Source organism: Brachycentrus maculatus, unplaced genomic scaffold (genome assembly GCF_059751285.1).
Source record: "Brachycentrus maculatus isolate JH-2025_06_01 unplaced genomic scaffold, ASM5975128v1 h1tg000142l, whole genome shotgun sequence".
NCBI classification, from domain to species: domain Eukaryota; kingdom Metazoa; phylum Arthropoda; class Insecta; order Trichoptera; family Brachycentridae; genus Brachycentrus; species Brachycentrus maculatus.
Window position 1 is genome coordinate 215,582 of NW_028280895.1, and position 16,082 is coordinate 231,663.

Consider the following 16,082-nt stretch of genomic DNA (forward strand, 5'->3'; position numbering starts at 1 on the left):
AAAATACACAAAAGTTAGCAATTTTAAAACAAAATGATTTTCACCACACGGATGATATACAGTAGTCTCTCTTTATAACGATCCTCCCTAAAATGAAAATCTCTCTATAACGGTGGAATAGAACGAGGGTTGTTAGGTTTTGGTGGTATTTATTCTATCTAAAACAGTGTTTCTCAACCTTATTTGTACCATGCCCCGCCTTAACAAATCAAAAATCTCTACGCCCCCCCTATCAATTTATTATTTACCAAAAAAATTCTAAAAAAAAGTGAATTACTTCAAATAAAAAATGCACACATTGCTCAGACTTTTATCTTCTTCATAAAAAAGGGAAAAATGATACATGTTTCATTTCAATTCATATAATTTTTAAAAATACTTATTGGGAAACGAGTTTTCTCTTTACCTCTTTGGCCATATCTAAGAATCCTTTTACGATTTCTTTAGAATGCGGGAAGTGTTCTCCGAGGCACATGAATCCGAGCGCAGCCGTCGCCTTCTCCTTTATTTTGGAAGTGAACTTGGCGCTTTTCAAAACGTCAAACAGTTTGTTCACGATGCCCAGTTTGGATATGACGGTTCCTTCCGCATCGCTTGCTGTTTTCTTCTCTTCGGCTGGAGTGCCGGAAGAAATTTCTAGGATTTTTGACACATCTTTCTCGACCCGATCAGCCAGAGGGAGGGCGTAGCATTTCCCCAGCAGAGACAGGTTGGAACAGGCATAGCTCACAATCAAGTTCTGATTGTGCGACAGGGATTCCGCTAGAAAATAAAACCATAAACAAATTTAAAATTTGATGAAAGGATGCTTATAATTTTGAGATTGATCATAAGTCATGATAAATTTCAATATAATGATTTAAAATGTTTGTAGTTTATATTATATTCCTTCCAGTACCTTTCATTATAACCTAAAATAAAATGTAAACCCACACACTGGCCATGCCTTAGTGGGATCTTTTTTTGCATTAATTCAATAGAATATTTTTGTACTTGTAATTATATTGTATTATGTAATGCAAAAAAAAAAACCACGGAACTTCATGAGATTGATCATATCATATAAAATTTGAGTAGTGTAGTTGTCAATCATATGTAGAATGGTGAATGTTGCACGTGTGTAAATTGAGCACTTGACCAACCTACGAAAAATCGTAAGCCCTCTAAATTCAGAGTCGATAGATATTCTATACATATTATTCTTCACGTTGAGATGTCAAAAATATAAAATAACTCCAAAAGTGGAGAAACCCAGATTTGTGAACAAGTATATGGCCATAAGTCCGCCTCCGTGTTGCAATGGTTACCGTTTTTAGCTACCGTACTGGAGGTCCCGGGTTCGATTCCCACGGGGGAAATTTTGAAATTACTAATATTAAATAAATATTAGTGAACTCACAATCTAATATTTATTTAATATTACCCTGGACTGGTCTCTGAATCGCATGAGTAATCACCTTGCCTTCATGTAAGTAAAGATCAAGATAACACTTTGTCAATACTATGCAGTGCCCTATGCACCATAGGGGTGCAGATAAGGGTTTTAATAAAAGAAATAATAATGTTGAGATGTCAAAAATATGAAATAAGAGAAAAATCCAAATTTGTAAACAAGTACATATACGGCCGCACTCAAAATGTTGCAAATAAAGATTCAAAACCACCAACCTAAAAATGTCACGCCATCAACGTAGGGCTTCCACTCCTTGATGACAAAGTCACTGCCTCCTAGAGTGCCGAGAGCTTTGGTCTGCCAGAGCATGATGGACCTCTCGAGCAGGTTGCTGAGGGTGGCCATCAGCCCGCACTGGGCCTCCAGGCTCCGGTGGCTCCTGGCCTGCTGCAGCAGCTCGGAGAGGTCCGCCTCTAGCGCGGGCCTGCCGGCCGTGTGGGCCTGCACGATGGCGTAGAGCGTGGCGGCCGTGTCGCGCACGTCCTCGCGCATGCTGTTCGTGAAGTGGGTGCGGAAGAAGGGCAGCTGGTCCACGAAGTCTGCCGACATGGTTTTGGGGATGCAGCCCACAACTTCCAAAAGGCAAGTGAACGGCACGATATCTGAATTATAAAAAATAAAATAAATAACAAAATATCACTATCTTTATCGTTCATCGTAAGGTGGAGACTGACCGGAGTTATTTTATCGTAACGTAACACGTTACGATGGGAGTATTCCTAGTCAGTACAGCGAGCCGAGCTGGTTCCGAGCACTCCATCCGATGTTCGGATGCTCGCCGCGAATGTTACGTTACGACGAAATGCTCCGGTCAGTCCCCACCTGTATGGGCGTTTGTCCACTACACGGGATTTCACCGTCCGGCAGTCCGGTTTTGAAAAATTAAAACGACTACGACAGTTTAGCGTGATCAAATTTACGCGCAATGTGTTCACGCACCGATCAAGAGCTCCGACCCGAAGAAAGATGGACAAAAGCACAAGCCAATCGTCATTTTAAAACGCTAACTGATGTGCCGGACGGTAAAATTACACGGAATTCCAGGTAGTGGACAAGCGCCCTATGTGCAATACCACATGAAAAAACTAATTGACATGAGAGAGAATGGTTATTCAAAAACCGGTAGCCTTTTTTTTTAAGATGGGAGTTTCATTATTATATTTTTTTCATTTATTTCAATTAATTTTCTAGACATTTTTACTTTTAAATTCTTAAAATTAATAACGCTGTTCTCACCAATAAAGACACTAAATTCTTGTGCTTGGAGAGGGACTAACACTTAATATTTATATTTTATGTTTGTGGGTGATATATGAGTTGCATTTATTATTTACTTTGCTTATTATGTCTATAGATCAATTAGTGTATTTTTTGTTTCTTCTAGCTAAAAACGTTTTATTTTAATCTGTGTTAGGAACAAGAAAGATAAACTTGAAGGGCCAATCAGGAACTTCTCAGCACTTGATCATTGCTGGGAGAAAACCACGGACGGAGGGGTGGCTCAAACCGCGGCTGATATGCGAATGTAAAATATTCTTAGGCGCCACCATTTCGCTTACTCCTTTCAAGAACGTCATAAATCAAAAATCGTCAATTTTCAGTTGTGCATGTTTTCGGAATGCCCAGAAAATGTACTATATCCCAGCAAAAGAGGTATATTTTTAACTTAATATTTACCCGCTACAGGGCAGAAAGTGTTGTTTTAGCATTTTGAAGAAAAGGTATAGTTTAATTATTTTTTGAAATAAACAAAATATTTTTCAAATGGAGAAAAAACCTTCAGGTTTTACTTAAAAAGATCTGTTGCATTATTATATTTTTAAACTTAAAAAACGTTCTCCTGAAAAATCAAGTTTTTTGATTAATGACGTTCTTGAAAGGAGTGAGTGATATCCTAAACTCCTTTTTTTCTTTGCCTTCATTTTGTAATTTATGTTTTTTTAAATGCTTAAGTACTAACTACCCTCTGTGAACAGCTATATATGGTATCAAACGTTTTGATCAATATCACTAGTCTGTTTTTGGTTGGTTAGAAGAAATTGCTTTATTGGAATAAGCCCGCCAATGTACTTATTTCTTTTCTGTACATGAAGTTTAAATAAATATCTCGGTGGCTGGTATGCCGACGGGTTAAGATCATAGATGAATTGTTTTTGCGCTAACCGGGACACGCGGTGAGCAGGAGTTTGATCATGCTCAGGTAGTGCTTGATGGATTCCGGAGAGGTCCGCAAGCTGGTCGTCAGGTACTCCGCCAGGACGGGAGAGGTCTCTCCGGGATGGGGAGAGCCGTCCTTGATCCCAGCACTCCGGTTCAGGCACATCCGCAGGTACCTCATTATCTGCAAAAGGCGATAGCTTTAATCTGCGAGCTGGTTCTTGTAAACTAAAATATATTTATTTAACATTTTTGGGTGTGATCAAATCCTTATTAGAGTTATTTTTACAAATTACCTCTACAAATAAAGAACCCCTAAAATATTATAAATCTAATGACGCTTTGTGTATGAGTTCACTGGAGTCATCTATGATTGGTTTGAGAAAGCTTTTATTTATCAGAGACCCTTTTATTCAGATGTCAAGCTTATAAAAATGCAATAAAAAATGTCAAGCTTTAGAGAAAAGTATGGCTCCGAATGCTGGACGATATATAACACCTACTCTAGGCAACTAGAAACTGCTGAAATGCGAATGCTTAGACGGTCGGCTGGAGTGTCCGTTAGGGAAGCCTGGAAGCCTGGGTGTACAGACATCAATACTAAGGTAGAGGAAAGGCAATTGAGATGGTATGGGCACATAGGACGTAGAGAACCTGAACATATTGTAAACCGCTTGTATAGTGAGTCTCTTAGGAAAGAATTAATGGAGAAAAATAAAACGTCACAAAAATAAAATGTAAATAATTTTTGTTATTGTTGGAAAATATTGTGAACCAGGCGATTGCCATGGATCTTCCTCGAAAGACATCTAGAGGAAGACCAAAAAATTCACGGATGCTACAGAAAGATAACATGATTTGAAGGCATGGCCTAGGTGTCGTTGTATATGATAGATGGACCTACAACCTGAAGACAAGAAGAACTAACTCCGATAGTCTACAAAGACGATAAGTTGGGATGGAGCCAGGAAGAAGAAGGCCCTCTCGGAGTTTTCCCGTGCAGAGGGCACATTTGACAACACTTTTTATAAAACTATATAATTGAAAATTGTCAAATCAAATATGACATGGCTGAATGATACAATCTATTTTAGATAGGCCCACCTCCAAATTACTGAAATGCTACTAATATCATCCTAAAGATTGTTATATTCTAGGTTGTGATATATTTGATCTAATTCAGAGTTACGAGAAGAAATAATGACAAAATTACATACAAATATCCACAGATCTCATTGCTCTACAAGTTACATCATACCAACTGACAAAAGGACTTTGATGTTCATTTACGTCCATACTCCCGAAAAGGTTAAGAAATAATGGTATTAACCAAGACCTACAAGACGATATGTTAAGATGGAGCCAGGAAGAAAAAGTGATCACCTCGTAGTAAGTGGTGGGCGAGTAGGGCAGCACGTGGTTGCCTACGACGAATCTGTGCTTGGAGTTGGAGGCCTCCTTCCGCCTGGCGATGTTGGCCCAGACGTAGTGGACCATGGTGGGGAAGGAGGGCACGCCCAGGGCCGCCGCGGGCTGCTCCTCCTTCTCGTCGTTCTTGATGGCCTTGCGCTCCACCGCGGTCGGGGTCACGTTCTGCACGACGTCCTCAATCTCGCTGGGACGCGTGACGCCGTACAACGCCTTCAGAGCCTCCATTTTCACTTCGTCCTTCCTGCAAATCAACACGCATACAATACATACATACGCCGACGGAGGTTAGATGTCAAAATAAATTTTGGAACAAAGGCAAAATAAAGGAATGGGTAAATGATCAAGAGTTAATTCTATGAGAATAGTAAAATATTTTACTATTCTCATAGAATGCATTCCGCATCATTTCCAAACACCGTATGTGAAGCTAATTTTTACCACAAAGTGACTGCCAAATCAATTAATGAAATAGTAAAATAGTTTATATTTTATTTTTTTTCTTCTCTCTCTTTTTTGTGTGTATATTAGGTTAAAATGGATAAAAACAATAAAACATTTATGTAAAAAAGAACTCCACCGACTAGACACACAAGGTGCTTTGGTGGGTCTCTGCAAAAAAATATTTTAAATATGTTTATAACTGTTCTTGAAATAAATGTATACAATTTATGTAAATAGTATAAATAAAAATTTAAAATGAACAAACTTTTTTGACATCTCTCTATATATCATAGATGAAGAAGAATACGGAAGTCTGGGTATTTACAGTGCTTATGACCTGTTATGGGGTTAACAACCACTTAACAATCACTTAACAATAACAGTAATTCATGTTTGAACTCGTGCCAGCATCTATGGTTGATTTTTAGGATGCTCATAGCAGAGACCCTTTTATTAAAACGTGTGCAAGATCTTTATCAGAGTACTTTACATATTGGGAGACACCTGAAAACATGATTAAAATTTTTTTAAACAGCTCATAATTAGACTTTTCTTGAATGTTTCGAAACAGGTTGGAGAAAAAATGTACCAATAAAAAAGTGGTTAAAAACAAAGCTGTTTTATTTTATAAAGTTTATAATCTGACTAGTTATTTTATTTGCAACATTTTGGGATGTGTTGAGAATTTGAACACACCCAGATTGTTCTATGTTGCCATAATATGGCTCGGGTTTTACAAAATGAATGCCTCAATCGGTGAAACGGAATTGACTTTTTTATAATTATTATTTTTTATATAAAATAACTGGTCAAAATATTCAAACCCTTATCCGCACCCAATGGTGCATAGGGCACTGCATCATATAAACGCAGTGTTATCTTGATCGTTAACACATAAAGGAAAGGTGATCAGCTCTCCACTTCAGGTACCAGTCCAGGGTAATATTGAATATATATTAGAGTGAAAAAATCACTTATATTATTTTGACCCACCCTGGGAATCGAACCCGGGACCTCCAGAACGATAGCCCAGCGTGCTGACCATTACACTACGGAGGCGGACAAAATATAAGTTGTATAAAAAATTTTAATCATGTTTTCAGGCGTTTCCCAGTATGTGAAATAATCCAGTGTTCGGACTTTGCACACATCAAAATGGGTCTCTGCTATAAAAGCTGTCTCAATCCAACCTTAACATTGGAAGGGACAAGGTAGAAAGTGAATTGATTAAAGTCCAGGTGTAATAATTATCACATTGAAAAACCTTAAACTATAAATTATTTTTGTATCTCCTGTATGTTATGTTTATAATCTAATCATTAAAAAAAAATATTAAAAATTAAAAAAAAAAATAAATATAAATTTTGTATTACCATGTTAGTATTCGGCTCAACACAGGCCATGCCCAAAGAGCCGTAATACGTATAATAAATGTGTATATGAAATGAATATGTATATTGAATGTATCTATGTATTATGAAAATAAATAAATAAATAAAAAAAAAAAATATATAAATAAATAAACCTCTTGTTTACTCAATGATGAGCATCATGAGATTGAGCACAACTTATACTTAAGGGCAAGATGAAAGGATGCTGTGGCATTGGGTGTCCTGGCTTGGAAATGGAGCTGCTCCCGATAGCGCAAGACAGGGCTCTTGAACGAGAACAATACTGGGTACATTGGTAATCAAAGAGGTGCTTACGAGTCCCCGCTAGCCATGAGGAGCAGGAGCTTGGAGGGAGGACTGTCCGCAGGGAACAGCACGGAGGCGTACCGGGCCGCTACGAACCTCACCATCGCGTCCTCGCTGTCCATGTGCCTGAAACAAGATATCAATTGTTTTAGTCCATCTCCGTAGTGTAATGGTCAGCACGCTCGGCTACCGTTCTGGAGGTCCCGGGTTTGATTCCCAGGGAGGGGGTAAAATAAATATTAGTGATTTTTTCACTGTACTATTTATTTAATATTACCCTGGACTGGTATCTTAAGCTGATGCCTGACCACCTTTCCTTCATGTGTAAACGATCAAGATTACACTGCGTTACGCAATGTATTACGCAGTGCCCTATGCACCATTGGGGTGCGGATAAGGGTTTCATTTAATTGTTTTAGTGTTGAGATATATACTATGTATGCTAAAATTGAAGCTTTTAAAGCTAAAAGCTGTTTAAAATCAGTAAAAATTGTTCATAATTGAAGAATCTGAAATCAAGAAATGAACACAGTGCGACACAACCTCCCAGCTCGACAGCCAAAATACACTAGCGTCATCGTCGGACCGCGCTTTTGGTAAAGTATTATTCTTCTTCTTCTAACCCTTATCCGCACCCAATGGTGCATTGGGCACTGCATCGTTTAGAAGTTATGTTATCTTGATCGTTAAATACACGAAGGAAAGGTGATCAGCCTTCCGCTTCAGGTACCAGTCCCGGGTCATATTAAATAAATATAAGACCGAAAATTCACTTATATTTATTTTGATCCTCTTGGGAATCGAACCCGGGACCTCCAGCATGGCAGCCTAGCATGCTGACCATTACACTATGGAGGCGGAAATTTAATACTTTTTGGTAAAGTATATATTTTGTTAACCATTAGTATGCTGATAGTCAATATATCGATTATCAGCATACTAATGGTTAACAAAATTCTTCTTCTTCTTTATCTGCTTGGTGAAGGCCTTGTGGCCTGTTTTTAAGAGGGATTAGCCTCCTGCGATGTTGATTCTCAGCTGTAAATTCATCCCTTTGGTGGTCTGCCTGGGAGTCGTTTGCCGTGCAGTGCAATGTGAGGGAGTCTGGATGGTTCCATTCTTATAACATGCGCATACCATTGTTTTCTTCGTTACCTTCCCCACCTAACGACATCTTGGATCTCGCATATTTCTCTTATCCTGGTGTTATCTCGTGTTATAGTCTTACCTTAGAGTCTTCATTTCTGACACTCTTAACGCGTTTTTTGCTACTGCGGTGTCCGCTCTGCATTCAATCCCATATCGCTCACTCCTTTCAAGAACGTCATAAATCAAAAAACTTGATTTTTCAGGAGAACGTTTTTAAAGTTTAAAAATATAATACAATGTGTTAAAAATAAATACAAGCCACTTACTGAACTTTTTACTGTGCAACAGATATTTTTAAGTAAAACCTGAAAGTTTTTTTCTCCATTTGAAAAATATTTAGTTTATTTAAAAAAAAACAATTAAACAATACATTTTCTTCAAAATGGAAAAACAGCACTTTCTGCCCTGTAGCGGGTAAATATTAGATTAAAAATATGCCTCTTTTGCTGGGATGTAGTACATTTTCTGGGCAATCCGAAAACATGCACAACTGAAAATTGTCAATTTTTGATTTATGATGTTCTTGAAAGGAGTGAGCGATATGTCATGACATGTTTTATATGTACATATGAAACAAAATTGTTCATACTTTTCCAAGAGAGCGACAAGCATCGGAGTGTTGGTGGTGTCCGCACTGGCATCTGTTGGAGGGTCTACGTCCATGGCTGTCGGTTTGCTGGTAGCAGTGGTGGTAGTTGTAGAACTACTGGTGCCAGAGCTCTCCCCTACTTCCATCGGCTCAGACTTTTCAACTGTTTCTATAAAATAAAAATCAAAATATATTTTTCAACGCATTGTTTACGGCATGCACATATTTGTATTTGCATAAGAAACTTAATGTTGCGGCGGTGTGTTAATAATAAAAAACCCTTATCCGCACCCCAATGGTGCATAGGGCACTGTGTCATATAAACGCAGTGTTTTCTTGATCATTTACATATGAAGGAAAGGTGATCAGCCCTCCGCTTCAGGTGCCAGTCCATGTTAATATGGAATAAATATCACAGTGAAAAAATCACTTATATTTATTTTACCCCCCTTGGGAATCGAACCCGGGACCTCCAGAACGGTAGCCAAGCGTGCTGACCATTACACTACGGAAGCGGCGGTGTGTTACTCGTCCTTAACCTAGCCGGATTTAATAAGGGGATTGAAATTATTTTTATTTTAAGTTTTATTTAGTAAATACCATTATTTCTTAAAATTCATTGTGACACAAGTTTTAATGCATTCCGCATTGATTGATGATGATTTTAATCCCCCATATTTGAATTTTAATTTGATAACTTTAGTATCATAAGAGCTACTTACTCCATGTATTTTGTAATATAAAAAATAATATTAAAATTATCCCTCTTTTATTTTTATAATTTCAAATCGTTAAATGTTTTAAAAATATTTTTTTTTATAAAAATCACAATCAGTTAGTACCGCGAGATTTATGTTCTTATATTTTATATGTTAATTTTTTGTATGCTAGCGATATATTATTTCTTTCACTCTAATAAATGTGGTATTATAACAAGGAGAGAGCGAGGCAATTAAATTACTCCGATTTCATTTGATTAAATTTTTTAGGCTTTAGTCTTTCGTCCCGCTCTCGCTTAGTCGGCGCTTGGCTGCACGCTGGGAAGGACGTGGAATCTGTGACTCTGAGTTACGAGTAGCGTAATACGATTTCCAAATGAATAAGAACTGTGGTCTTTTGGTGCTCGGATGGCGGCATTCAGTGGGCGCATGACCGTATGTTGGAACGGACGTGGCACCTATGACACAGCTGGCGGCGAGTTGGTACTTGCTGCGAGCTGCGTACTATGATTTCCATACAAATTTGGTATCCCCCTTCGGATCACGTGTGATTTTTGGATGATCAGTACGAGAAATGAGAAAGTCCAGCCAGTGTAATAGGTACAACTACCCATCCTGCAGATAAACAAAATTCAGGTGCGTGGATAGAGATTCCTTCCCTCCCAAAATGTGTTAATATGCCGAGGAAAAAATTAATTGCCAATTTGAGGAAATGACCAAACAAACCTTTAGCAGCGGGCTGCGTCACAGTGAAGGATCCGGCCATGGCCAGGAGGGCTTCCCGCAGGGCCAGACGAAGGTCCGGGGGCGAAGAGGGCATCTTGTTGAACAACTCTTCCAGCATCTCAAACTGTTTGGTCAGTGCGCAAGGGGCCTTGGCCACCAGACGGCCTGGAAAATGGAGCATTCACACTGTTAGCCTGTCCGTGAGTGAGTTCTTGCGGACAAAACTGTATTTTGTTTTTAAGTTTTTGTAATTCCATATCATAGTCCAAAGAAGGCGAATCTTTTTGAGATCGCTCAGTTTTAATTAATAAATAAATTAATATAAAATATTAAAGGTTTACATGAAAAGTACATAAAAAATTGCACTTGTTCACTGATTAAAATAACTAGATATCAAAGTTTCACATATAAAACTGACCCTTGAAATTAGTAAATAGTGTTTTTAAATAAACCACACCCCTAAATGTTGTAGATCAGGATAGCAGGTAATAATTCGTAGGCTAAAATGCCTCAAAATACGATACAATCCAAAAAGATTGCAGAATTCTAAGAGTCGCAGTATTTAAAGACATAAACCAATTCTGTAGTAGGTGCCTAATACATATGGCCAGGGCTGTACATAGATTCACACATACTATTTATTACCTATGCAAGTATAAGCCTGAGCGTGGTGCGCCCACTCTTCCTCCATTTTGGTCAGCTTCAGCAGCCCTCCGAGCAGCACGGGGGATATCTGCTTCAGCTGGGCCAAGTCACCGCTAAAATGACACAGAAATTGTGTGACATTCACAGCACATTATGACATAAAATAAATGAAACTCACTAATACCAAATAATGACTCTTTGCAATTACTAAGCAGCTGCCTGCCATGTATAAAATAGAACCCAGTAAAGGATCCAAAATAAATTGACTGAAAAATACTTTATGGAAAGATATTTGTGAGTGAATATATTTTTTCATTTGTTTCCTTTAAACATGCTTCTTACCTTATGCTTTTTTTATATGCCTATTCATGATTAAAGAAAACACTTGTTTTTTACCACTTGAAGTTAAACTTACATCATTCAGGTCTGTATAATAACTGAATGATGGAAGTTTAACTTCTGAAACATGTAGTCTATAATAAAACTCAAGTGGTAAAAAACAAGTGTTTTCTTTAATCATTGTAACATGTCTTACCACAAAGTTAATGCCGAAACAATAAATAAAATGCCTATTCATTATACCCGTTTATTGTATTATATTTTATATTTTGCCTTGTTTCAGTTTTGTTTATTTATTTATTTTTTTAAACAGTCTTATTTAGTTTTGTTCATTTTAATCCCATGTCTCAAAATGAGAAATTAAAAAAATAGAAGTACTGTTTTTAAAGTAAATACCCAAGTACCTACCCATTATAAAAGTCATGGAATAAATTTTAATAACAGAAGTACTGTTGTTAACCTTTTAAACGCGTTAACTTTGTTCCTAAGAGACGCTCGTGCGCGGCTGTATTTCGCCGTTTTTTAAATGATTACTTTTATCATGTATTTAGTTATGAAACGATTTATTTTCCTAAACAAAAACGTTCAATGGGATTCATTGTGCCTTTTTGGTACTCTATAATACACGTGTGTCACATTATTCTTGAAATATATTGTAATATAAACAAATTAGATCGTAACATAAATAAATCAAAGCTTGCATCGTGTGTCACTCTTACCCACTGGCGATGCGTAGCGTCGAGAGTGAGACAGATATAGGGCATGATTATGGCGCGGACTAATTACCGACCGCAAGAAAAATCAGGGATCTGTTCTTTTATTTATCCTTGTGATGTTACAAATTATTAGTCAGATATTTCAACAGATGTCATAAGGCCGAGGATTGACGTATTATTTTATCCAAAGTTCCACACCATGAAAAAATCAATCCAAGTTGAACTGAGGTTCGAAACTTGGAGCAAAGTGAAAACACAAACGCTTATGTCAGCCGCGTATGGGGCATGTCTTGTTAAAACACATTCGCTTATGCGAGCCGCGTGGATCCGGTTAAAGTACATAATTATTATAAAGTACCTACCTATTATGAGGGAACATGTGGATAAAGTATTGATGTCAATATTTATCATACCTCTAGTACATTTGTCTACTTAGTATTTTAGTCAGAATAACAAGTTTTAAACAATCAAATAAATATAACAGACCGATAAAGTCATGTTACCTTTGGATGATATTCATCGTGAAGTTCAAAGCGAGCGTCTTCAGGCGGGGATTAGTGTTCTGCGCAAACAGAGACGCGAAAACAATCTGCAAAATAGGTAAGAACATGGACTATGGTATGACATGTATATACAGGGTGGGGCGCTGTCACATCCTTATTTGAAAATCGTGCCACAAAATGATAGTTATTCTTAGAGTGCATTCGAAAGCACTGGATCTTTTTGAGATTAGTTTAGTGTCACTCATGCAACGGAAGAACGAGGAGCGCGCGTTTGCCATGGAGGCCTACATTTCCTTGGGCCGTTCCGTCATCAATTAAATTTCTCGCCTGAAGGTCGTGTGCCTTGTTTGTGGGTGGACACGTTCAGATATAGTGGTAGTGTGAAGAAGAAACATAATGGACTTTCCAAAACCACATCTATTTCTTTGGGTTTTTATACCCAAACTGGAAGAAATGGATGTGGGGGACGTGTGGTTCCAACGGGATGGCACCATGGCTCACACAACACGAACTTCCATTCTTTTTTTTTGCGGGAACCCTTTCCCGAATGGCTTATTCTTTTAGGGGCCAGCACGATCGCCAGATTTAGCCTCCTGTGACTATTTGCTGTGGGGCTACCTTAAAACATTGGTGTACTTAAATCCTTACAAAACCCTTGGTCAGCTGAAATATGATATTCGTGCTGCTATTGTTAACAAAAGCATAGATATACTGGAAAAACTTGACAGAAATGTCAAAATTCGACTATCTCAGCGTATTGACAACGATGGTGGCAGCCTTAGAGATGTCGTTTTTAAAACCCAATGACATAAACCTTCAAATGTGCCTCTGTACATAGAAGAAATAATTGAATCCATACTGATAATACTTTTTGTGATTTTTTACAAAAAGGAAGTGGCCGTGCCCCGCCTTGTATTAACAAAGATGAAGTCTATTGAGACAGAAACGTGCAAGTCTGGGAGAGTTTATATTTTTAACACTATCTTCAATATTCCTTGATGTAAGATATAAATCATACGCATAAGGCAGTGGTGGCCAACCATAAGCATACTACTTACAATTTTTTTCACGGATAAGTTCAGATGCGCCATAAACTCAAGAAAAATATGTTAACATGTCCAATCTGTTAGAAGTGGATCAGTTCTACCCGACTACGCCACGATGCCTGTCGAACGAATCGAAATTTCTTGCACAAACGTAAAGGAATCCCTAAAATACTGTCCAAAATGAATCTGATACTTTTATAAATAATGACGTCAGATTCAACAGATCCGGTATTTCTCTCTAAAGTACCGAAAGCCACCGATTTATTGGATTTTGGTAACCAAAGGGGTCAGTTATGCAGCCTATTAAAAAAAAATAAGCACCTCTTATCTTATGCGCCTTGGTTTGGCCACCCCTGGTATAAGGGGTAAATAGGTACCTGGATACAGTGAGGGTAGAGAATGGCGGCGCCGGTGGCCCTGTTGAGGTACTGCAGCAGCTTGAGGCGGATGCGGGTGCAGGTGGGCACGCGGGGGGTGGGCCCCCCTCCGCCCAGGAACAGCGTGTACAGAGGCAGCACCACGCGGCCACTGTTCCACTCCACGCAACTGCAAATTGTGTGTCGTTATTCATTTATACTCCAAATGCTGTCATCCAATGATAAAATGTTAAGAAATTGTTTAGAACCCACTAGAGTATATACGGTAGTCATATGCGCACTTTGCGTGCAGGCAAAGCTGCAATAGGTGTATACTTATCATTCACTTGTGAATGTACTATAGCCATATGGGCATTTTGTATACTTACAACCTGCAGTCTTTATGCTGTACCAATTTACATTTTATTCACGTATAGCTCTAATGGGTGTATACTGATAATCCGCCTCCGTAGTGTAATGGTCAGCACGCTCGGCTACCGTTCTGGAGGTCCCGGGTTCGATTCCCAGTGGGGTCAAATAAATATTAGTGATTTTTGCACTGTAATATTTATTCAATATTACCCTGGACTGGTACCTGAAGCGGAGGGCTGATCACCTTTCCTTCATGTGTAAACGATCAAGATAACACTGCGTTTATATGACGCAGTGCCCTATGCACCATTGGGGTGCGGATAAGGGTTTTATTATTTTTTTTATTATACATATGGTAGCCATATGGGCACCTTGTATGGACGCATGGCTGCAATTTTTTTTTAAAGTAAAAATTAAAATTTATTCATACCATAAAAATAGATTTCATTGTGCAACTGACCTGACGATTCTTCCTAAGCCAATGCTGGCGATGTTGGCAACACTAAATCGGGAGTCTGCAGCGGCAACAATGAGAGGTAAAAGGGTGTCACTGTCCTCTAGGGCGTCATTGTTCAGAAACTTTACTATCGATTGTTTTGTCTGGAAATTAAAACATTATATACATACATCTACATAAACAAATATGACTTTATCTTCAAATCTGTTATGACATGTGTTTTGATCCATTGAACATCATTATAAGCCTTTCCCTTACAGAGCTAAAAACTACTGCGCGCAACGGTGATATGTATTTTGTACACAAAAAAAACTAACTAACTAACCATCACGCCGCTTCCCCGCAGGGGTAGGCAGAGAGAATAGAGCGCCACACCACTCTGTCCTTGCAAACATTCTTCGCCTCTTCCACGTTCATGCATCTCCTCATACATACCCGCCGATTGTTACGACTCCTAACCTGACCACTTTCAAGTATTTGGCATACCTGATCGTGCCATGTTTTTCTCGGTCTTCCTCTGCTTCTTTTCCCGCTAACATTCGCCTCATAAATTTGTTTTACCGTTCTTTCCTCACTCATTCGTTCTTCATGTCCAAACCATCTCAACACACCTTTCTTAATTTTATCGATAATGCTTATCTCAGCTTTGCATTCCTTCCTTATTTCCCTATTCGTACATCTATCATACATCATTTTGTCGCACATTCTTCTGAGAGATCGCATTTCGACTGCATTCAGTCTACTTTCATCCTTCTTTTGCCAACTCCATGTTTCACTTCCATACATTAGAGTTGGAACCAGGACTCCGTTGAGCACTGCCAGTTTAGCTTCTGCTGATAGGTTTTTATTTGCTATAACTGATTTCAGTGCACCATTAACTTTGTCCCCAGCATTCACTCTCCTTTCTAAGTCTTTATCAATCTTTCCATCCCTAGAAAACATACTACCCAAATACACGAAATCATCTACCTGTTCCATATGTTCATATGTAAATGTGATTTAAAAACTGTAAAAATGTGTATATTCCTAAATGTCTCTTTTATTGACCATAGTTGAAGTTAAAATGTAACAATTTTGTAATGTTTGCTCTGGTAAGTATCTGAAAATGAGAAAAAAATACATCGCAAGTAGCCGTCATAGCTGGTGTAGCGACACGACCGCCGTGCAGTACGACCAGCGCGCTACTTAACACGTTATTCGCGTAAAGCAAGGCACACATGCTCATGCTGGGAAATGTTTGTGTATTGGTGATTTTATCCCAGATTTTTCCACAAATTATTTATTTC

At 38.4% G+C, this 16,082-nt stretch overlaps 1 protein-coding gene across 1 annotated transcript in view; it reads right to left on the reverse strand.

Moving 5' to 3' along the window:
* Positions 1-16,082, reverse strand: part of LOC148308972 (proteasome-associated protein ECM29 homolog) — a 47,276-nt gene that overhangs the window by 22,891 nt on the left and 8,303 nt on the right. Inside the window, exons 7-17 of the mRNA XM_088260822.1 lie at positions 14,800-14,939; positions 13,989-14,157; positions 12,566-12,651; positions 11,008-11,120; positions 10,363-10,527; positions 8,918-9,086; positions 7,189-7,305; positions 4,994-5,282; positions 3,617-3,794; positions 1,669-2,055; positions 407-762 (exon numbers count right to left, since the gene is read on the reverse strand). Coding sequence (XP_088116948.1) covers positions 407-762; positions 1,669-2,055; positions 3,617-3,794; positions 4,994-5,282; positions 7,189-7,305; positions 8,918-9,086; positions 10,363-10,527; positions 11,008-11,120; positions 12,566-12,651; positions 13,989-14,157; positions 14,800-14,939 — 2,169 coding nt within the window. The remainder of the gene's footprint in view (positions 1-406; positions 763-1,668; positions 2,056-3,616; positions 3,795-4,993; positions 5,283-7,188; positions 7,306-8,917; positions 9,087-10,362; positions 10,528-11,007; positions 11,121-12,565; positions 12,652-13,988; positions 14,158-14,799; positions 14,940-16,082) is intronic.